We start from the raw sequence: 23,992 nt of genomic DNA on the forward strand, positions 1-23,992 counted from the left end.
AGTAGAGGGAGTGAGAGAGGTGAAAGCACATTCTGTGCTCCTCTGATCATAGCGCAGTGAAACCTCCTTGAAGAAGCAATGGACACTAACACAAGTCTCCACTCAAGTGGAAACCACAGCTACACGGGAGCGAGAGGAAACTTGATAAAAGTACCGATCTGCAAGCACAGCGTAAGATGTTCAGGAGGCGTGGGGAGAAGCAGGTGTCTGGTCTGGAAAGTCGGGACTGGTTCTGCTCAACACACTTAGAGCCAAGGCTGGGCCAGGTTCGCCCAAGGGGAGGAAGCCTAGACCGCGGGGAGCGGTGGGAGGAATTTGTCCTCTGTGTTCTAGAACCTGGCAGAAAACGCCCTCCTCTCACCCCGTCGTCAAGGGGCGGGGCCTGGATCATCATCCAATCAGAATGGAGTGCGGAAGAACTGTCCAATGAGGAGCGCGGATCTTAGGACGTACCTGCTGCCCAAAGCACTGCCTTCCTTTCAGGAACCGCCATACTTGATCGCAGCGTGTAAGCCGGGAGAAGCCCCAGGTTTCCCAGCCTTGGCCGCTCTGTGTCTCCTGACTGCAGGAGCCTAAGGACGACGCCGGGTGTCTCGGGAAATGGTGAGATTTCAGCCGGGATGGCAGAGCCGCGGCGGGGACCGGCCAGATGCTGCGGTGGCCCCTGTGTGCTGTGCGTCCTCCCCCGGCTCTGCTCGTCCTCGCTCCTCTGGGCCGCAGGGTGGGGCTGGGCCGGAGCCGGGACTGGCGTTTGGAGACGGCGGTCATGGCGACTCCTGCGCCTGCATGGGAGGAGGTGTTCCGCGGGGTTGGGGTCCCCGTGTCTCCTCGCTGGCGCCCGCTTCCCTGAGTCTTTAGGTTGGGAAGGGTCGTGTGAACCCCACGACCTGTCACCAGGCCATGTTTGTGACGCTGGCCGGGCACCCCATCACCAAAACTCTGAGAAGGACGGTCACTGTGCCTAGTGGCTAGAGGGGGAGGGGCGGGGACACCGCTACCCTCTATGACGTCACATTAACTGTGCTCCACCGTTTCTAGACCGGGTTTTACAAAGGAAAGGCTATGGGTTGGATATGAGGGACCTCTTTGAACAGGGTGCAGCAGCAGGGATGTGGTAGCCAAGGTCAGATCAGACACTGGGAGCCAGTTGTTCTTGTCTCACAGAAGAAAGACTTAGAAGGACACTGGGGACCATCTAGGATCATTAAATGTAAGCCAGAACTAGGGCGGACACTGTCCTGCAGGGTCCATTAGAAACAGTGTGGTGATAGCATATGGTCAATGATTTGGCCAGGCTGGCTGTGAGCCTTCTGATCTCTGCCTCCTAAGAAGCTAGGGTTATAGGCATGAGCCACAATTGCCTGACTGCAGTGAGAGTTGTTTTGTTTGTTTATACATTTGTTCATATGTATATACATTGTTTGGGCCACCTCTTCCCCCCTTTCCTCTCCTCCCTGTACCCCTTGCTTCCAGGCAGAACCTGTTCTGTCCTATTCTCCAATTTTGTTGAAGAGAAAGCAGAGATAATATGAAACTTACAGCATTTTTGCTAGTTTGAGATAAAGATAGCTATACAGAGAGATTCCTAGCATTGCTTCCATGCACATGTGTATTACACCCTGCCTGGGTTCATCTTTACCAGACCTCTTCACTACTTCCAGGTCACCTTCCCATAGTGGCCTCTGCCAGTTTCAGATTACTTTGTTCACTCCTGTGCAGTGGGCACATCTAACACTTTCAAGTTTTAGGTTTCCTTCCCTTTCCCTATTTGTCCTGTATGTGTTCTCTCCTTAGTGTGTGATCCATATCCAGTAATATTACTGCATTTGTTTTAACTATAATCTGCATATGAGGGAGAACTCTTCTTTAATCCCACTGTTTACCAGCATAACAACATTGGTGTAGAAATGGACATAGTTCTTTATTTTTCAGACACTGGGTTAGTGTCCTCAGAGTGTAATCTGTGCTAATTGAGAAAGCCAAGGGCAGTGTGACAGGACACTATTGGGTTCTTCCATGTGGAGAAAAGGCTTTGTGTGGATGTGTAGTACATAAACTATTTGGTCTTTGTCCCAGTTTCAGGCAGGGGAATGCTAACTTCCCTGGAAATCTTGGGAATGGGGTGACTTTGGTTGTCACAAGCCTTTTGGAGATAATGTCTCAGCCTCTTCAGAAGAGACTTGTGTGTAAGAATTAGCATGTTTTTAACCTTGTGAATGTGGATTCTCCTGTGTAAAGTAAGTGAAGCAGCCACCTTTGGCGGCTGCCTCCTTTTTCCTATGTAGACTCTCATTTATATAAAATACAACTTGACTTAAATATTCTAGAAATTTCCTTCAGGATTTGAGTGCAAGACGGTGGTTTCCTTGTTTGGAACCTGAGTGGGTACAGTGATGAGATCTGAAGAAGCAAAGTCAATTGTTTCAGTAAGTCATTTGTTTCATACTAAGAAGTAATGAGAATATAAACATACATGGAATCATTGTGTATGTCTTCTGATGGGTTCCCTGATCTATTACCAACAAATCAGAGAGTGGAATTTTAGTTCACTATAGTTTTAATCATTAAGAACAATATTACTTGGTTTCATGAAATTTGCATGATTAATATTATAACTCATATACCATTATTATTATGCTGGAAAACATTACTCTTTTATCTGTTGACATTCCCAAGTAAAGCTATAATATTTATTGGTGGGCATAGTGAATGATCATTCCTGAGTCTGCTCTAGTTTTTCATTAGTAATTGTTTATAAGAAGACAAGTTCAAACATCCAATTTTTGTCTTTCAGTTATTCCCTAAGGATGGGCTCAGTTACACAAGGAGCAAGTTTTTTCTTTTTCTTTCTTTCTTTTTTTTTTTTTTTGTTGTTGATACTGGGACTTGAAGTCTGGGCCTTACACTTGCTGGACAGGTGCTTGAACATTTGAGCCAGTCACCACCACTTTTTTGTGTGGGTATTTCTTTTTACCTTATGAATTTTAAAATTGTTTGTTAGAAATACAGTTTTTATTTAAACCCACTAATTACTTTTGCATACTAGAGCAAAAGTCAAATAATATAAATACTTAACATTTTGCTGTTAAATTAATCAACCCTATGTACAGCCATCTTTTACTCAAGTGACTCTCCAGGCTGTTTTTCCTTCCTTTGTTGACTTTTTTTTTTTTTTTTTTTTAAAGGTAGCCCTACAGTAGAGCAACAAAAGGCTTTTCCTTCCTTTTCAAAAGGCTGGGACACTTCTAATTACAAATGCTCTTCTCAGTACTTTAATTCTGCTGAAAAATCATATGGCAACTCCTTTCTTACAAAAACAGGAAGTGCCATTTTATTTCCTTCCAACTCAAACCTATTTCATTCTATTCTAAGCAAAAATAGAAAAGATGAACACAGATCCAGAGAATTCTATTAAGAAATAACTTCACAAAAATATTATTTTAAACAAGATCATTTTGATGCCCAAGAGTTACTGATGTTTTCAACCAGTGGCAAATTTTAACAAGAGTAGAACACAGTGTATAGACAGCCTGAAGGCAAATAGGTATTCAAGAATCAACTAATGAAGATTATTTATAAGCCTGCTTTATCAAAAGTCCTTTGTTCTCTACAGTTTTAAAAAGTGATACAAATTTTATAATGATCTAAAATCGTGAATCTATTGTAAAAATAGCTCCATTTTAAATGTTTGACACTGTAGTCATGATAGCTATTTGAGTCAAGAATAGATTGTTTTAGACACTGCAACTTTCATTTAATACTCTTAAGTTTAAAACTCTAAACTTGGAACAAAACACTGTGGTTTATGATGTTGGAAAGGGATGGGTTAGTTTTAGTAATGAGTACAATTATTTAAATAATAATATTGTATAAATTACTGAGAAAAGAGACTTCTTGGTTTTCTGTGTGTCTGGGCCTGTCTAGGTGAGTGCTGTATTGCTGTGAGACGGAGGTACATCCCAGCCCTATCTTTCCTTTTGATGTCTCCTTCATTATCATATTCCTCTCTGCAAATTATTTTCAAGCAACTACCTTAAATACAAAACAGTATTTCATATTTAAAATCCAATTTAAAACTCATGAAATTAAAGTTGGCTTGTTAGTGGAATGAACAATAATTTCTCTCTAGAGAAGGAGCCTGTGAACAACAAACAGCCCATGTTTTCTGTCATTTTCTATTAGGAGAAACATATTACATTCCTGTTACAGCAGAGCTAATGACTTTTTTTCAAATTTCACATTCAACTTTGAGAAAAAGACACAATCATGTATATTTTACGTGATGCCAATACTATCTAGGTAAACAGTTACATGGATGTGACCATTAATGATTCAGCTGTTGATAATGAAAGTGCAGATAGTTTCTTGCTCTCCCTCCTAAGACGAGAGACTTTACCATATTGATGTACTTGGTCCTCTGGCAATGCTTTCCCGTCCCCAGTACCTCCACCAAATGCTCTTTAGAAAAAACAAGCTGGAATACCTGGACTAAAGTTACATTTTTTTCTTTGAAATGCTGTACTATGTCTTTCCTTTACGTTTTCCAAAAGTTATTATTGTAACACCAGGGTTTCTTAATAATTTGTCCGCACCTCAAATATATCCGAGGCATTAAATGAGAGGTAGAGTTTTGCATTATTTGTGATTTCCCTCATAATATCATAAATTTAAAAGTATGAATTTCTTCACATGAATTTCGGCCATGAATTAGATGTTACATTGCATAGCTTCCATGATCAATGAAATATTTTGATAGATTGGGCTTTCAGAAGGTCTTTGTCTTTCATATTCATTTTTACTTAGTGTATAGACAAACATTTAGAGGTTTTTCATGCAGATTTGGCTCAGTGTCATACAAACATCACAGAGTTCCAGTCCCATTAGACAAATGCAGCCCTGTAAGGATATGTGTTCTTGTAGGTCAATTTGCAGAGGAGAACTGTCTTAATGACCCTACAGTTTATTTGAACAGACACTCCTTTGAAATACTTTTTACGTTAGAATCTGTAGCATCCTTCCAAAGGTGCTGAAGATCCATAAGATGTCACCATTTTTTCATTGATACAGGGATGGTAAGGATCTTTACATTCCCAAGGAAAAAAGAAACACATGGTACTGTGGTACTACCTCCATTTTATTGGGGCCCATGAACCCATCATCTATGTAAAGACTAGAATTCTGCATCTGTGACACCTCATATACTTTGGCTACTATGTCACTGGAGATGACATAGGTAGTGCTGGCCCCATAGTCTGGGTAAGTTGGTGGATGGTACATTTCATAGGAAGGATTGTATTTGCTGATTTTATTCATAATGCCAGTGGCACCACAATGAACATGACCTATCCAAAAGTCTTGAACACCCATTTGTTCTCATTCTTGATGGTATTCAATAAGATTTGTTATGGGCATAAATATGCCATCATCAACTATCACCAAGAATTTGGCATGTGGACAAAAGCTATTTGCCCAATTGAACTGCAGAAGTAATTTAAGAGTAATATTAGGGCTGGTTGAGTGGCTCAAGTGGTTAAGAGCACCTGCTTAGCAAGCATGGGTCCTTGAGTTCAAACCCCAGTGCCACAAAAAAAAAAAAAAAAAAAGAAAAGAAAAAGTAAGATTATAGAAAGAATCAACAAAGTCTTGCTGAACTATAGCATTGTTCACTCCACTGCTCATTTTTGGGCCTGTATACAGAATGAGAAAGAAACAAATCTTAGTAATTCTAAAAACCACAGGGTCAGAACGTGAGCATGTGGTACAAGCATCCCTTTTTCATAGCTCTTTGTGAATGAGTCATCTTTAACCTACCATGAATCATTGCTCTTTTTTCAGCACTGAGTCTACATGGCTCCTTATGGGCAAGCATACATTATGCTAGAACTAGGGAATAGTTAATTATAAATCCCACAGAGTGAGAAGGTTGAAAGTGTGACATGAGTTTCCAATCTGAAACCCATTTTGAGTGATGCATTTTTGCCTTAGTAATGCCTGACTTTGCTTCTCAGACACATACTCTGTATTGTACATTAATAGCTTACAAACGGTGTTGAGAGCTGGGAACTTCTGAGAAGTATTTAGGTGCTGAGGTCTGGCCCTTATGTACACAGGGCTTGTGGTAGTGAGCCTGAGTTCTCATGTACAACCTCATTCTGAGGTGAGGAGTGAGCAAGAAGACCCCTTGAAGTGATGATGCCCTGATCCTGGACTTCCCCAACCTGAAACTATTAGAGAAGAAATTTCTAGGACTTTCTTCATTTTGTTTTGTTTTTATTTTTTCAGTACTGTGACTTTAACTTGGGTCTTGGGGTTGCCAGTTAAGTGTTCTGCTACTTGATCCTCACTTCTAGCTAATTTTTTTCCCTAAATTACCAAACTTGGATATTCTATTACATACACACAATATGGACTAACAAAATCAGAGTTTTAGAAAAGTGGGGTGTTGCTAGAACAAGTACTGTGACGTGGCAGTGGCTTTGGAACTGGGTTATGGAGAGATGTGGGAGCAGTTTTGATATGATTATGGGAGAAGCGTTTTTCTCTGAATGAAACAGGAAGGGCAATTCTGATGAGGGCCTGGGAAGAACAGCTGTCAGGAAAGTCTGAGTCCTCGTACATAAGTGGCTTTGAATAGAATGTTGGTAGAGACACAGACAGCATAGGCTGCTCCCAGGAGGCCTCAAAAGTGAGGAGGTCTTTTGTAAATTGGGATGGAATTGCCATCCTTATTACCATGAGACAAAGAATTTTCTGAATGATTTTTGTGTCCCAGAACTATGGAGTGGAGAACTTCCAAGTGATGAAGGAGGATATTTGGCAGGAGAAATCTGAGCTGCAGTGTTGTCTGTGTGATGGCTTCTGTTTCTGGCTTCTAGGAAAAGGAAGAAAGAGAGAAACCTCATAAAGACTAATGTTTTTCTGGGAGCAGTGATGCACACCTGTGATTTCAGGACTCCAGAGTTTGAGGTCATCCTGGGCTACATTGAAATACCCTTTCCATCCCTGCCAAATTCTCATATCCAAGGGAAAGTAGAAGATAAAGATCTGAAAAACTCCCAGCCTAGCTGTGCTGGATACCAAGTATTGTGTTCAAGAAATATTATTAAGGTGATTTTCATTGATGGAAGTAAATCACATGTTCTTACATCTGTGCAATGGATGAAATTGTGAAGTGTTGATCTTCAAAGCTACTTAAGCCATGACTAGCTAAGACATTAACATACAAAGTTTAAATAGTGTGTCAGGTGCCACTGGCTTATGCCTGTAATCCTCTCTAATTTACTGTCTATGATGGAGATGATGATGCTCAGGGTAGCCTGAGCATAGTTCACAAGACCCCCATCTCCAAAATAAACAGAGCAAACTGAATGGAGTGGAAGAGCACCTACTTTGCAAGCATTAAGTTCCAAGTTCAAACCCCACATCCATCAAAAATGTGTTCTTGTATGTATGTATATATGTATATACACAATCATAGAAACATACATATATGTTTTTGTGTACACACATGCACACACATATGGAAGGAGGTGGCATTAATGTAAATTATGTGGGAATGCCTCTAGTCAGCCCTGGTGAATTTGGTATAAATTATACGCTTACTCTAGTGAGAAATCCTGAGTAGGTGACATGTTGCAAAGTTTTCATGTAGCCAGCATCTAAGAATGTACCTTAGATCTGAATATTGCTAATATAGCCAGGCAGCAATGGCTTTCACTTATAATAATAGATAGTTTGATGGCTGATATTAGGAAGATCTCAGTTCAATGCCAAATGGTTTAATGGTTCATGAGACCCCATCTTCAAATTTCTAGAGAAATATGAGCTGAATTTATGGCTCTAGTTGTAGAGTCCTTGCTTTGCAAGCATGAAGACCTGAGTTCAAATCCTAGATCCACAAAAAACAGATAATGCATGTAAACTCCACTTTCAGTGCACAGTAGTATTCATTACAGAAAAGGCTGTACCTGGGAACACGTCCATGATGTCTCTATTATATTTTCTTTTCATCCCCCATTCCATGAGTGTTCACGCTTGACCACACTATCTCAGCTTTCCATTCTCTCATTTCCACATCTTGAGTTCTGAATTGTGCACTAAACATTAGAGCCTCATATTTTCTTTTTCCTTCCTTCCTGCTTTTTTTTCTTTTATTCATATGTGCATACAATGGGTCATTTCTCCCCGCATCCCCCCACCCCCACCCCCGCTTCCAGGCAGAAACTGTTTTGCCCTTATCTCTAATTTTGTTGAAGAGAGAGTATAAACAATAATAAGGGCAAAGGGGTTTTGCTAGTTGAGATAAGGATAACTATATAGAGATACCTCGCATTGCTTCCATGTACATATGTGTTACATTTTAAGTTGATTCTTCTCAAACTGACCTTTTCTCTAGTTCCTGATCCCCTTCTCTTATTGGCCTCTGTCACTTTAAAGTTTCTGCAGTAATTCATTTGCATTGAGGACGTCAAATGCTATCTAGTTTTTTTGGTTTCTTACCTATCCTCATAACTCCCTTGTGTGCACTCACCTTATCATGTGACCAAAATCCAATCACCTGTATTTGCCCTTGATCTAAAGTCCATATATGAGGGAAAACATACAATTACTGGTCTTCTGAGCCTGGCTAACCTCGCTCAGGGTGATGTTCTCCAGTTCCATCCATTTACTTGTCAATGATAAGATTTCATTCTTCTTCATGGCTGAGTAGAATTCCATTGTGTGTAAATACCACATTTTCTTAATCCATGCGTCAGTAGTGGGACATCTTGGCTGTTTCCATAACTTGGCTATTGTGAATAGTGCTGCAATAAACATGGGTGTGCAGGTGCCTCTGGAATAACCTGAGTTGCATTCCTTTGGGTATATTCCCTGGAGTGGGATTGCTGGATCATATGGCAGATCTATGTTTAGAGTTTTAAGAAGCTAGAGCCTCATATTTTCCAATAAATGTCCACTTCACACCTGAACTGGGGCCTGGTTGTCCTCTGAAGAGCTCAGTATTAAGAATCTGCTTTTTTAGAAGAATTTTTCTTTTCTCTCTTAGCACACTCTGCCCTTCAGGACTGAGGAGAAAACATAACTGTTGTCCTGTCCACTGTGCTGCTCTCAAACCAACATTCTCCTTTGTTCTTGAGGTTCTGTTCTTGCACATGGACCACCACCTTCTTGTGACTGTTATTTTCAGACCGTTTCCTACCCAGTATTTTTTTCTTTCATTAAATTTTCATCTCAACACATAAGCACAAGAGAGAGAGAGAGAAAGAGAGAGAGAGAGAGAGAGTGAGAGAGAGGAAGTGAGAAAGAATAAAAATTTGACTTCAGTATCTCTATTTCCTTCTACACTCCTGTCATTCTCAGGGATCAGGGGATTCAGCTTCTCCGTCATTTCCAGTAGCAGTAACCTTTTCATCTCTGCCTACCCCACATCCCAAATGTGTACACCCTTCTCTTCCTCCACAACTTCCCAGGAATCTCCTCCTTGTGCTCTTTGTCCTTCACAGTCCTCCGGGTAAAATGACTGCAGTTGCATGAACATACACTGATTCGTGACATTTTCCTTATTAAGTCAACAAAGTGTATTTCATGCTACTTTGATATAGAATGACTATAGATGCTGGGAACCAACAATGAGAAAGAACAAAATCTCTGCTGCCCTCAGACTTTTATGGTCCAGTTTTGGAAGTTATTCCATATCCAAGGATGATGGATTGGTCAGAGTTTTGATAAAGGAGCCCAAGACTTGCAGAACTAGCCCTTGGCTTCAGGAAGGAGTAGGTAGCGGGGATATCTTACATGAGACCAGAGGCTTGTGCAGTTGTTATTCAAGTGATGCAGGCAGGAGAATGAATGGTTTCCTGGTAGAAGGGACAGCAAATGCAAAGTTCAAGAGACAGTGTCTCATCATAAGTTTAGTGTTTGTTTAACCTGATTGTTGAATCCCTTGGGAAATGTGGTCAAATGCCTGGCTTCTTTTTGTTTGCTTTGTCCAGTCTTTTTTTGGTGTGTATGTGTGTAGTATGAGGGCTTATACTTCAGGGACTCACCTTGAGCCTATCCACCAATCCTTTTTTTGTAATAGCTTTGTTCAGGACAGGTTATTGAGAACTATTTGTGTGGGCTGGCTTCAAACCTCCATCCAACTTATCTGCCTCCTGAGTAGGTAGATTTACATGCATGGGTAGAAGTAGAGATCATGTTAACAATTCACAGATTTCTGGTGGGTTACCTCTGTAAATCCTAGTGTCTCAGGAGGTAGAGATCAGGAGAACCAAAGTTTGAAGTCAGCTAGGGCAAAGGGTTCAATCACCAGTACAGAAAAAATAATTACTGGAGCTAAAAGACAAATGAAATAGAACAAAGTATCTCTAATATATCCTGTATAAAAGTGGTAGTATACATACAGAATAAGAATGAATCAAAATAGAATTGAAAAATGACCGAAACATAAAGAATCCAAGTTGAAGCTTGGATGTGTTACTCAAGCAGTAGAGAGACTGCCTAGCAATTGTGAATCCCTGAGTTCAAACCTCAATACTGCCCCTCCCATAAAAATTCCATCCTAATTAAAGTTGAAAAGACAGTGTATTCAGTAGAAAGACATGTAATTCTGTCCTCTATTGCTGAATTAATCCCTGTTTGATTTTTGATAGCACAATTTTTTTCTAGGCAGGCCCTTTACTACTTGATCCACACCTACAGCCCCACAAATAATAAAAGTACTGATTTCAAATGACAGCATAAGATGTTACTGAGATGTGGTAAGAAACAGGTGCCTGGTCTGGAAAGTTCAGAGTGGTTTGGTCAAAGGCAATTAGACCCCAGGCTGTGTCAGGTTTGCACATGGGAAGGAAGTCTAGACTGGGGGAAGGTGATTGGAATCTTTCGCTTGGATTTTGCAGAGTCAGGTTGCTGATGTGTCCTCTGTCAGTCAGGCTTGAATAGGGAGGGGCCTTGAATATTACCAAATCAGGAACGTTGATCTTTGGCAGGAGCTGTCCAATGAGGAGCACGATATATGGAGAGCACTGCCCAGAACATGATACTCCACTTAGTAATGGCCATAATCGAAAGTCCACTTTTGTTCTAAGAAGCTCCAGGTGTTCCAGCCTCATAGGTTCTGTGTCCTCTCACTGCAGGAGCCTAGGGATGACTCCAGAAAACTGGAAAATGGTGAGATTTTGGCCAGGGTTCCAGAGCAGTGGTGGGGGACCTGCTGGTAGCAGCGGTGGCAGGTGAGGCCCAGGCTCCACTTGGCGCTTCCTTCTCTGGGCCCAAAGGTGGGGTTGGGCATCCATTCCCTTTGAGATGTGAGTGGCTTCCTTGGCCAGCAGGTGCCTGTGGACAGCTCAACCCCTCATGTCACCAACACCATGGTGAGAGTGGTCATGGCTGCTCCTGCCTCGTGCTGGGCTCCTGTGCAGGGGTGCTGTGGGATGGGGTCACCATGTCTCATGGTGGGGCCAATTTTCCTGAGTCTTTAGGATCTTGGGAAGGTCGTGTAAACCCCACGACCTGTCCCCAGGCACTGGCCATGAACTCCATCTTCTGAGTTCTGCCCACATTACTCAACACCCTGGAAATGGCAGTCTTTGTACAGGGTGTCTGATGGCAGGGGGAGGGGGGAAACTGTGACTCTCTGTGATATCACAGTTACCATTCTCACTGTTTCTAGACTAGCTTTTAAGAAGCAAAAAATGATGGGGGGAGAAGGGACGGTATTTTAATGGGGGTGTGGCACCTTTTTGTGTGAAAGAAGAAAGAACTTAGGGGGACACTGGGGTGTCCCCAGCAAGGATCATTAAAAGCAATCCAACTCTTGGGAGGACACTGCCTTATAAGATCCGTGTGGAAGCACCGCAATGATTTGTGAGGAAGCCCTACACAAAAATCACATCTTTAATTACATCCTCATGAGCTCTGAGCCTCACCTTGTACGGACTTTAGAACTGAGTCGAAAGCAACAGGGCAGAAGATTCACACAACTGGGTGACAGAATGTGTGACAAAGAGGTTCAAAGCAGGGCAAGGAAGGATGTAAAGACTCGAGGTCACTCTCAGTTTATTGTCTGTCTCTTGTGGATTTTGCAGCCAGTTGTGGCTTTGTCTGTCAAAACTGCTTCCCCTGAGCCTGCATAGCAAGCTTTAGTTAGTGGCAGCTGCCTATTCTGAGCTGACATTGCCTAAGACTCTCTCATGTGGAAAGGCAGGGTGGTAGGTCCCTTAGCTCCTCTGAGGTGATGGTGAATGGGCTGTTCAGTCTAGGGAGGAGCAACCAGAATTCAAAGATAGTGTGTGTTGGGGGAGGGCATGACGGAACAAAATCAATTCTGGGATCATAGAACATGGTCCCCTGAAGTCAGTCTGTCCTTAAAGTCTCCTACAGGAGAAATGGTGTGGTGGCTCAGGCCAAGGCTGGGTCAGAGATCTCAGGTCTGGTAGAAGTGAGAGACTTAAAAAGAGTTGGGTTAATTGTTTTTTCACAGTCAACTCAGCTAACCATGTTTGTTTGTTTGTCTTCTTATGCAGTGTTGTCACTTTTGACGACTGACAAGTTTGTTTGTTCCCTTTAAATATGTACATTCCTTTTCACATGTTTTTAATCCTTATTTGTTTTGTGTTCCTTCTTGCTAAACTTAGATACTCTTACATAATATTAGACAATCTATAGCTTTCTTAGTTCAAAGCTCTTCAGTGTTTTTAGCAATTTAATATAACTAGGAGATCTAAGATTTTTTTGGACTGTTTAAAGCTGTGATTTGGAAATTATAGAATTGCTTTTTTTGGTGGTACTAGAGTTTGAACTCAGGGCCTCAAGTTTCCTAAGCAGGATCTCTTATTACCTGATCCACTTTGCCAGCCCTTTTTTTAATGATGGCTTTTTCCAGATAGGGGTTTGCAAATGCTTTGCCCAGGTTGTCATCCAGCCAAAAGCCTCCTGATCTCTGCTTCCTGAGTAGCTAGGAATACAGGCATGAGTCACTGACTCCAGACTGAAATTGTAGAATTTTATGTATCTCTTTGGCCCACACATATTGGTGGAATGAGCTCTTTCTAAGGATATGTGACATCCCTTTCCTTCTTCTACCTGTTGACATTCCCAAATAAAAGATATAATTTTGATTTATGTGTATGCTGAATTATCCTTCCTGATTCCTGTCTAGTTTGTCATTCAGAGTAGTCTACAAGAACATAGGTACAAATATCTGATGTCTGTCTCTCTATTTAGTCACATGGGATGCACTCACTTCACTAAGAAGCAATTTTTTTTTTTTCCCTGTGGGACTGGGGCTGAAAGTCAAGGCCTGGTGCTTCCTAGGCTGGCATTCTAATCTTTCAGACACTACATCAGGTGGTTTTTTCAGGGATTTTTGAGATACTATTGGGCAAACTGTTTCCCTGGATTGCCTTCCAACCTTGATCTTCCTGATGTTTGCTTTCCTGTACAATCAAATGGCTGGTTTTTTTTGGTCTGGTTTTCTTGTTTGGTTTTGTTTGAATTTTTTGTAGTTGTTTTGAACTCAGGTCCTTCATGCTTACTCTCACTTCTTGAGACACTGTCCCAGCCCTTTTCTGTGATGGGATTTTTGAGATAAGGTCTCATGAACTATTTGTCCAGGTCTGGTTTGAAACTGCTACCCTCTGGATGTGTGACTCCTGAGTCACTAGGATTATGCACATGAACACCAGTGTGCTTGAGCCAATTGAAATTTTGAGTCCTTTGAACATTGTGTCTGCATTTCCCCCACATCTTTTGTATTCAAGATTGTTTTCCATTATCAGAAATTTATTGAAAAACTTACAGAAAATAGAAGGTCATTTTCTTATGCCTCAGAAAATCAAATATGGTTGCATTATCTTGGAGAGTCACTAAATTATGAGGATTTCTGTGAGAAAATATAAATTCAGGAACTTTTATAGGTCAGTAGTATCCCTTTCTTCTAAAAGAGCAACCTTCTGTGATCCTGGCTTCTCCTCCTGTAGGTGACACTGAACTGTTGAACATCCCACACAGGGAAGCACTGTTTGCACATGGCTGAAAACTGTGGTAATCTTGTCGCCACCTGAACATTTTACATCCATAAAATACAAATTTAGACTTGGAACTAATGATTTTTTTTTTAATGTTTTTTCTTTTCCTTTTGCAAGGAAAGATGTAGAAATCTCTAACCAAAGTCATGTTTAGTCCTTTGGCAAGCCTAATGCGTCTCAATCACCCAGGTAACAGCCACCTCCAGCAAGCAGCATGTGAGCTAAGACTTTTTGTATGGAAAATAATGTGTAAAGAACATATCTGTGTCCAGCACCTGATGACATCCTTTATCATACCACCTCTTAGGTTGATTGAATGGCAACAGAGTGAACCCCATACAAGTGTCACTTTACCTGCCCTGATTTTTCATCCCAGCCTATTGCCACTGACCCTTAAACTCCTAGTCCCACTCTCACATGCTGTACTCCCATCCTTAGAATAGGTACACTTCCTAGGCATACCTGGCTGAGAGGTTCTGCTGTGCCTTCTGCATTGTGGCTGTCTGGGGATATGTGACATAGTGATGGAGCACTGGGTTTTGAGCTGAGGGCCTCCTGCTTGCTAGGCAGCCACTCTTTCCACTCGAGCTATTCCACCAGTCCTGTGTTGGGTGTTTTTGAGATAGGGTCTCTGGACATATTTCCTCCTGATCTCTGTTCCCGTGAGGTACGAAAGCAGGCATGGTTCACCAGAGTCAGCAACCTGCAGTATCTAAATCTTTGATGGAGCCTGCATTTTTGTCATACCTGAATTCCTTTATGTAGCCAAGGTAAAATAATTTCTCATATCCTTTGAGACTATGAAGTTCAGGTTTTACATTTAGGTCTGTAATCCATATAGATTAAATACATTCTAGGCATGAGCTGCTGTGCATAGCTTCTTTTTATTTTTGATGTTGTTATTTTTATTTTAGTATGACAGGATGAAGTATGGACAAGGGTTTTAGCTAGTGAAAGAAATGGAGAAATAGTTCCTGTCCCCACCCAGAAAATGAAACAAAAACTCCTGTATTTTTCTTTTTTTAATATACAGTCTCCCTAAGTAGCCCAGAATGATAGTGAACTCACAATCCATCTTTTTCCTCCCATATGCTGAGCTCAGTGGCTGGAATGAAGATTTTTATGGGGTGTATTCACATACTTTTTGCATATTTTATGCTGATATACCAAATTGTCAATGGAACAGTAACATGTTTAAAAAGAACAACAACAAAAGTACTTGATAGGCTAGGAATGTGTGGCTTAATGGTAGAGTATTTGCTTAGCAAGCACAACACCCTGGATCCAATCTCCAGCACCACACACAAACACAAAAAATGAAGGTGAGATATTTTGGCTGGCCAAAATGCAGTGATGGATTCAACTTTAAACTTGTCTACTGAGAGGTGTTTGAACTGTGAAAGGTAGCTTCTCCTTGGGGGCACACTTTGCAATTGCTTTTTGCAAAGGAAGTGCAGGATTTTGTCATTGGTACAGAACTGTCTGTGCTATGAGTTGACATTGAGTAAACTTACATACAATTTATCATCCAATCCTTTCTCTGAAGATGGCCAGCCTTCAACTTTAAAATAGTCTACTGGGAGGTGGTTAAACTGTGGAATTAGTGCCTACTGGGGGCATGGTTTGAAAAACATATACCTGTCCCTGGCCCCTTCCTGTCACACTGTCTTCTTCCTTTCCCCATAGGATTAGCTGCTTTACTAGGATTGCAGATACTAGCCAACCTACACCCAACTGCAGACTTGTGTTTTCTGTTGTTCATTGTTGCGGAATCTTTTTTTGCAGTGAAATAGCAGGAAATAAAATTTAGGGACTCTTTCTCTCGGTGTGTATAGTGACTTTCTCATTTTCCCCATTCCTTTGGTTAAGGTTACATGAACTAGTATTCATTGTCTGGTTAGCAGAGGGGGGGAAACAAAAATGAATGTAAAAGTCATGTCTTTTATTTTCAGTTCCTTGAAAATCACATCAGATGGAGGACAGGGACCAGGATACAATGGAAAAAATGCAACAAAAATGTCCCCCCCCCCAAGAGTTGCATGGAAGGAGAGGTGGACAGTATCTGCCAAACAGAATCTTTTTGGTTCACCCTGAAATCTACCCTCTGCATCCAAGTGCTTTCCAAAGTCATGCAATTGGTTTTTGCGAAGGAAATGAAGCATTCTGTCATTGGTACTATGCTGAGTTGAAACTGACTAAAACTTAGTACAATTTACCATTCAATCCTTTTTCTGAAAATTGACAACCCTTCAGTAGATTCCTGAGTCTTGAAATACCCCCATGGGAGAGGGGTTGGCAGTGAAATTTTTTCTTAGGGGGAATAAATTCAACATATTCTTTAATCTGCCATGTCTTCTGTATCCTGTCCCCTGCCTATGTAAATAAATATACTATTTTGGGACTCAGTTTAAATGTCCCTACCTCAGCAAGTGTCCTTACTCTCACTTCAATTAGCTTTATTGCTTTCTTGAAGACTTCTGTCATTAGAAAGAAATTCTTCTGAATAGTTCATAAAACCTTTAGTTTTATGAATTGTTACTACTTAAATAATGTTGTTCCCTCTTGCCGTGACATTAGCTTTAATTTCCACACAGCCTCTTTGAAGTGTGGATTTGTAAGTGTTGTGCTGAGACTTCTGGTATTTACAAATACCAGTTTAGAGTGTTCTGTGTGTGTTATTGAACACGTTGTGTGTGAAAGGATAGGGAAAAGAGAATCAAAATGTTATCTGCCACCCACAACATGAGTGATTCCTGGAAGACAGTTTCAAATGAATAATTTAAATTGAACAGCATAAGAAAGTCTCAGTTGGATTGAAGAAAGGGAGAGTTACAATGCTTGACATGATCGGCTGCTGGGGAATAATGGCCCATTCCTTTAATCCTGGCTACATAAGAGTTTGATATTGGGAGCTTCTGTTTCCAAGCAGCCAGGCCAAATAATTTAAGAGATCCCATCTCCAATAGTAGCAGAACTAAATGGACTGGAGGAATGGCTCAAGTGGTAGAGAGGCTACTTTGCAAGGAAGAAGTCCTGTATCCAAACCCCCGTACCACCAGAAACAGGAGACAGAGATTAGGAGGATCATGATTCAAAGCCAGCTTGTCAAATAGTTCATGGGACTCTATCATGGAATTCCCTTCACAAAAAAAATGACTGGTGGATTGGCTCAAGGTATAGGGTCTATGTTAAAACTCCAGTACAGGAAAAAAAAAAAAAAATTCCATGTTGAAAGTTCCTAAAATGAAAGTTCCTCTTTCATTTTACCTGATGAGTTAATGCCACCAAAGTTCGAAGCACAGTTGAACGTTGTGTTCAAACATACCTAAGAATACATAGTCTCAGGACAAGTGGTTTTTGTTTGTTTTGTTTTTTCTTTTTTTCCTTGTGGGAGTGTGGCTTGAACTCAGGGCATGCTTACCAGCCCTAGTGATGCTAATTGTCTTGTGCAAGCTGAATTGCAGTTCAGCATTATGACAGGAATTATAGACCCACTCTTTAATAAGAAATTGGGGTGGTTCAGTTTATTCTGCTACTGCTGCTGTTTTCACAATTATTTTCAGGCTAGTATTAAAAGTGCTATGTGAAAGAGTGTGGTGTTGCATGAAGAACACGTGTTTAATGCCCAAGACATGGAATGAATATTTTGAGAACACAGCATCATGTGAACACTTGAAGTCTATATCTTACAGTACTGTCAGTCTGACATTCCTCCTTGAAATACACTTGTCATGTTTTAGGCACCTGTGACCTTTGATGATGTGTGTGTCAAGTTCACCCAGGAAGAGTGGGCTTTGCTGGATCCTTCACAACAGAAGCTGTACTGGGATGTGATGGTAGAAACCTTCAGGAACCTGGCCTCTGTTGGTAAGGATGACTTCATTCCCTTAGTCAATGAGAGAACCAGTGTTTGTTGCTCTTCCATGCTTTGGAATAATTTGGAAAGTGGAAACCATAATTAGTGAATATATATCATATTATACCATAAGCCTATTTGTAATCTATTTGTTTATCTATAGTAATGTTATTCAAAATGTTTTCTTTTTCTGTCTCTATTTTATAAAAAAAAGCAAACAAAAAAACAGAGGAAGATCAGACCAATGAAGACGTTTACAGAAATTCCAGAAGAAATCTAAGGTAATTTGCACTCACAACAGAAAGCAACATAGTGAAGGAAAGGAATGTGAAACAGATCATGTGAAGGAGAGGTCAGTAGTGAGAGGGGAGAGGGTAAATGAAGAGGGTCAAGAGGGTATGGTTGATTTGCCTTTTTTTGGCAGGGTTGGGGGAAGGAGTTGTGGTTTGAAATCTGTCCTTGGAACTGGCAAGGCAGGCATTCTAACACTTGCAGCATCCCTCCAGTTTGTTTTGCTCTGAGTTTGTTGGACATCGGTCTTGAGAAATATTTGCCCTGGTGGGCCTTGAACCTGGATCCTCTAAGTCTCATTCTCCCTAGTAGCTAGGATTACAGGAGCTAGCCACTCCCCCACCATATTTGATGTACTTTCTGCACATGCATTTATATAAAACAATGAAACCTGGGCAGGAAGAACAATGAAAGAGGGGATGAAACAAACTGGGATATAATATATGTATATATGGAAATTCACAATGAAAGCCCATGTCCATATAGTAATACAAATATCAAAAAGAAAAGAGAGGGAACAAGAAGTGTCACTTAAGAATCAAAGAGGACTATAGGTGTGTCCCAACTGATAGAGTACATGTGTAGCAGGTGTGAAGTACCAAGTTCAAACCCCAGTCCATTAAAAAAGATGAGTCAAAGGAGTCAGGGTGATACTGCATTTTTTTTTCTTTTGTGCTCAGGATTAAGCTCTGGGCCTCCAGCCTGCTACACAAGTGCTCTACCACTTGAGCCATTCTGACAATCTAGAGTAAAATTTGTCAAAAAGGAAATGATGTTGTGGGCTGGTAGACTTTCTCAAGTGAACCAGTATACTGCTAATCCAGCCAGTGTGAGGGCTGCTTTTCAAGCAGCAGGCCTTGGGTTCAAACCTTGTCCTTAACCAAAACCAAAACAAGTGGTTTTTGTTGTTGTTGTTGTTGTTGTTGCTGTTGCACCACCATGAGGCAACATGCTAGTGTATCATATCTGTAATCATAGGTACTTGGGAGACAGATCAGGACGATCAAAATTTGAAACCATCCTCCAGCAAAGAGTTCTTAAAACACTAACTCAAAACTGCCTAACACTACCTGGCAGACTGGTGCAGAGTGCCTGCCTAGCAACTGTGAGGCCTTCAGTTCAAACACCAGCACTACACACAAAAATAAACCTAGGAAATTCCAATCCAAAATTTTCCAATATCAGAAATGTGTAATACCAACATGATGCCCCAGTGATAATCTGCAGTTTTCATGTACAAAACCTTTCATTTAATATATTGTGAAAAATATTATATGAACTTTCCTTCATGGTATGAATGTATGGAGCATTTGCAGAAAATGAATATTGTGTTTGGATTGGTGCCTATAATCTTCATTACAGCTTGTTATGATTATGCAAGTACTTCAAAATCTAAATGATTTTGGTCATACCTTTTCCATGTACAATCCTCAAATGCACTTAAATGTAAAGCAGATAGTATTTGCAAAATACTGGGACAGAATCTTTAGATACCTGTAACAGTACCACTGGTTTGATAATATATTTCCTGGACCCATCTTGCATGTTCAAAAATTCTTTAAGGCCATAAAACCATTACTTCTCCTGGTATGTATTTGAAAATATAACTTAGTAATATGTTTCTCATTTCTAGAAGTCAAGTTGTAGGGAGATTCTGTGAACACAAAGAAGATATTGAGTGTGGAGAAGTCTTCATCCAAACTCCAGATCATATTATGAGCAATAACACTCCTGCTAGAGTGGGAACAAATGAAAACTGTGTGTGTACAGAAGTCTTCATCAGGCATCCATCCCTGAGTTGGCCCTTCAGGACTCAGAGTGGACCTGAGCCACACGAGTATCAGGGATATGGAGAAAAGCCACTTAAATGGAAGGATTCTGGGAAAACCTTTCCTGATTCCAGATTTCTTAAATGGCATGAAAGAAGTCACACTGGAGAGACACCCTTTGTATGTAAGCAGTGTGGAAAAGCCTCCTTTCATTTTAGTGGCCTTTGCAAACATGAACTGATTCATGGTGGAGAAAAACCGTATGTTTGTAAGCAATCTGGGAAACCCATGTCACATTTGTGTGCTGTTGAAAACCATGAAAGAACTTCCATTACAGAGAAACTCTATGTATGCAAGCAATGTGGAAAAGCCTTTAGTTCTTCCAGTTACCTGAAAACACATGAAAGAACTCACACTGGAGAGAAGCTGTTTGCATGTAAGCAATGTCAAAAAACCTTTACTTCATCCAGTTCTCTCATAATACATGAAAGAATTCACACGGGTTCAAAACCTTATGCATGCAAACAATGTAGAAAAGACTTCTATTGTTCCAGTAAACTTCAAAGACATGTAAAATCTCACAGTGGTGAGAAGCCCTATGTATGTAAGCAGTGTGGAAAAGCTTTTAGTTCTTCCAGTTACCTGAAAACGCATGAAAGAACTCACACTGGAGAGAAGCCCTTTGCATGTAAGCAATGTGGAAAAGCCTTTAGTACATCTGGTTACCTCAAAACACACGAACGGATTCATACTGGAGCAAAACCGTATGCATGTAAACAATGTGGGAAAGCCTTCTGTCGGTCCAGTGACTTTAGAATACATGAAAAAAGTCACTATGGTGAGAAACCCTATGTATGTCCACAATGCGGAAAAGCTTTTATTTGTTCCAGTTACCTCAAAAAACATGGCCGAATTCACAGTGAAGAGAAGGTCTTTGCATGTAAGCAGTGTGGAAAAACCTTTAATTCATCCATTTGCCTCAAAATACATGAACGAATTCACACTGGAGCAAAACGTTATGCATGTAAACAATGTGGAAAAGCCTTCTGTTGGTCCAGTAAACTTCAAAGACATGTAAAATCTCACAGTGGTGAAAAACCCTATGTATGTGAGCAGTGTGGAAAAGCTTTTAGTTGTTCCAGTTACCTTAAAACACATGAAAGAAGTCACACTGGAGAGAAGCCCTTTGCATGTAAGCAATGTGGAAAAGCCTTTAGTACATTTGGTTCCCTCAAAACACATGAACGGATTCATACTGGAGCAAAGCCGTATGCATGTAAACAATGTGGGAAAGCCTTCTGTCGGTCCAGTGACTTTAGAATACATGAAAAAAGTCACTATGGTGAGAAACCCTTTGTATGTACGCAATGTGGAAAAGCTTTTATTTGTTCCAGTTACCTCAAAAAACATGGGCGAATTCACAGTGAAGGGAAGACCTTTGCATGTAAGCAGTGTGAAAAAACCTTTAATTCATCCTTTTGCCTCAAAAAACATGAACAAATTCACACTGGAGCAAAACGTTATGCATGTAAACAATGTGGAAAAGCCTTCTTTTGGCCCAGTAAACTTCAAAGACATGTAAAATCTCACAGTGGTGAAAAACCCTATGTATGTGAGCAGTGTGGAAAAGCTTTTACTTCTTCCAGTTACCTCAAAACACATGAAAGAAGTCACACTGGAGAGAATCCCTTTGCATGTAAGCAATGTGGAAAAGTCCTTTGTACATATGGTTCCCTCAAAATACATGAAAGGATTCACACTGGAGCAAAACCTTATGCATGTAAACAATGTGGAAAAGCCTTCTATTGGTTCAATAAACTTCAAAGACATGTAAAAACTCACAGTGGTGAAAAACCCTATGTATGTGAGCAGTGTGGAAAAGCTTTTAGTTCTTCCAGTTACCTCAAAACACATGAAAGAAGTCACACTGGAGAGAATCCCTTTGTATGTAAGCAATGTGGGAAAGCCTTCTATTCATCCAGCGCATTTAGGAAACATGAACAAAGACATTCTGATGAGAATCCTATGGATGTAAGCAATGTGGAAAAGCCTTTATTTCCTCCAGTTCCCTCAAAACACATGAAGGTACTCACACTGGAGAGAAGACCTTTGCATGTACGCAATGTGGAAAAACCTTTCCTTCATCCAGGTACTTGAAAACACATGAAAGAATTCACACTGGAGTGAATTCTTACGAATGTACACAATGTAGGAAACCCTTCTATTCTTCCAGCGACCTTTGAAGACATACAAAAACTCAGTCTGGGGCAAAACCTATGTATGTTTAAGTGTGTTTAAGCCTACTTCAGTTGATTGTCTTGAAAGACATGAACCAAGTCACAATCATGTAATGTAGAAAGAAAATAAGGAGAGTCAATCCCTTCCCTGGGCTTATTCTCTTAGTTGCAGAAGTTTGTTGTGCATGTGATTGAATTAGCACTGGTTTCTTGCCAGAGCTGGAACATCTAATCATCCTGTTTTTGGGCTTAGAACTCACTTTTTGAGCTTGTATAATATAATTCCTAAAGGCTGGCAGAGTGGATCATGTGTTAACAGCACCAGCCTGACAAGGGTGAAGGCCCTGAGTTCAAGCCTGAGTGCTGCCCCACCCCCCAAAAAACCAGTAATATTTTTTATTTCAAAGATGACATCATAACAGAAATGGCAAATACTTGTTTGTTCTGTATGCAAATCACCTATTAAATCTATAATTGATATCTGGGTGCCATTGGGCTCACCTGTAATTCTACCTGTTTGGGAGCAAAGACCTACAAGATCAGAGGTTGAAGCCAGTGGGGTTAAATAGCTGTGAGAAGCTTCTTGAAAATACTTAGTAACATTGAGGGCTAACATGAAGTGGCTAAAGTGGTAGTGTTGTGGGAAATTACAAGCTAAGATACGGGACATCGATCCAGTTTAGCAGGAAGCAACGTTTTATTGTGCCATCACAGACCCAGCAGACTTGTGTCCAAAGTCTGAGCCTGAGAACAAAGAGGTCTCACCTTACATACCTTTGCAAACAGGTTACAGAAGCAAAATACAAAGCTCAACCCACTTGTGGCTGCATGTGACTTCATTGACTATTTTATTTCCCCAATTTTATGTGACCTTCATGTTTCAATTCTTTATCTCTCTGCTTTGTCATCCTTCCCCCTGTCTTGTCAGAATACAGAGTATCTGTTTCTTTTCTGGTCTTCTTCTCTGCTATATCATTTCCCCCTTTTATGCTTGGACCCGACTAGGGTCAAAGAACATCTTGATTTACTGGTTTGTATTTTTATAGCATCATTACATGTGTAGCTGTTTTGCCAGCAAATTGAGGGCTCTTGTAGTTTTATTAGTTATAATTTTAACAACAGTCTGTAGCCTGATGATGTAGTTGAGTATATATAGAGGTGCAATAGCCCCAGGACCTGTCTTTTGCCCAAGTGGCAGGGCCATAGTATTGGATGATTTGCTCAGGAGGCCATTCATCTTTCCAATTGCCAATTTATAAGGCACCCCATTTTGCCTATTTAATTTTTCTTTATATATGGGGACTCCCAGTTTTTTACCTTGTCTGAGGGGAAGCAGGAAAAAAGATGGTCTGATTGAGCCTAGCACACAAGATCCAAACCAGCTACTAGGTAGCTGTGTATAAGCTTGCTTCTCACAGATCCATTGTAGCCCCCTGGGTGCTTGCCAATCTATGTTTGTGGTAAGATTGTCTCAAGCTTTCCTGAAATTAGGGAAGCTGGCCAGTGGGTGGGGCTGGGGTTCTGTGTGGTTAGGAGCTCTCCATCATTGGGTATCTTAGGCAGTGTAATTCTGATGATGGAAGTCTTTAGGAGCCAGATGCCTTTCCTGTGCTTTGGGAAAGTAGTTTCATTAAAAGACTAGGGGCACACTAGATAGGTGGTATGGTTGTGACTGTATGACCTGATCACAGAGCCTGCACAGGAATAGTAAGTATGGAAAAGCATAGTCCTAGTGACAACACTTCCTGCCCAAGTAGTATGCATACATAGGTCACAGGATGAGGGATCTGGGACCATGAAGGGATACCA

At 40.8% G+C, this 23,992-nt stretch overlaps 1 protein-coding gene and 1 pseudogene across 1 annotated transcript; one reads left to right on the plus strand and one right to left on the minus strand.

Moving 5' to 3' along the window:
- Positions 1–473: 473 nt before the first annotated feature.
- LOC109688268 (uncharacterized) lies at positions 474–21,869 on the plus strand. The gene is given in 6 exon segments (XM_020166583.2): positions 474–603; positions 2,328–2,426; positions 17,771–17,897; positions 18,101–18,167; positions 19,811–21,698; positions 21,701–21,869. Coding segments are annotated over 5 exon segments (2,145 nt in total). The 5' UTR covers positions 474–603; positions 2,328–2,393; the 3' UTR covers positions 21,731–21,869.
- On the minus strand, positions 4,881–11,114 carry LOC109688280 (lactosylceramide 1,3-N-acetyl-beta-D-glucosaminyltransferase-like; annotated as a pseudogene).
- Positions 21,870–23,992: the final 2,123 nt, after the last annotated feature.

The sequence above is a fragment of the Castor canadensis genome, chromosome 14, assembly GCF_047511655.1.
Source record: "Castor canadensis chromosome 14, mCasCan1.hap1v2, whole genome shotgun sequence".
NCBI lineage: Eukaryota > Metazoa > Chordata > Mammalia > Rodentia > Castoridae > Castor > Castor canadensis.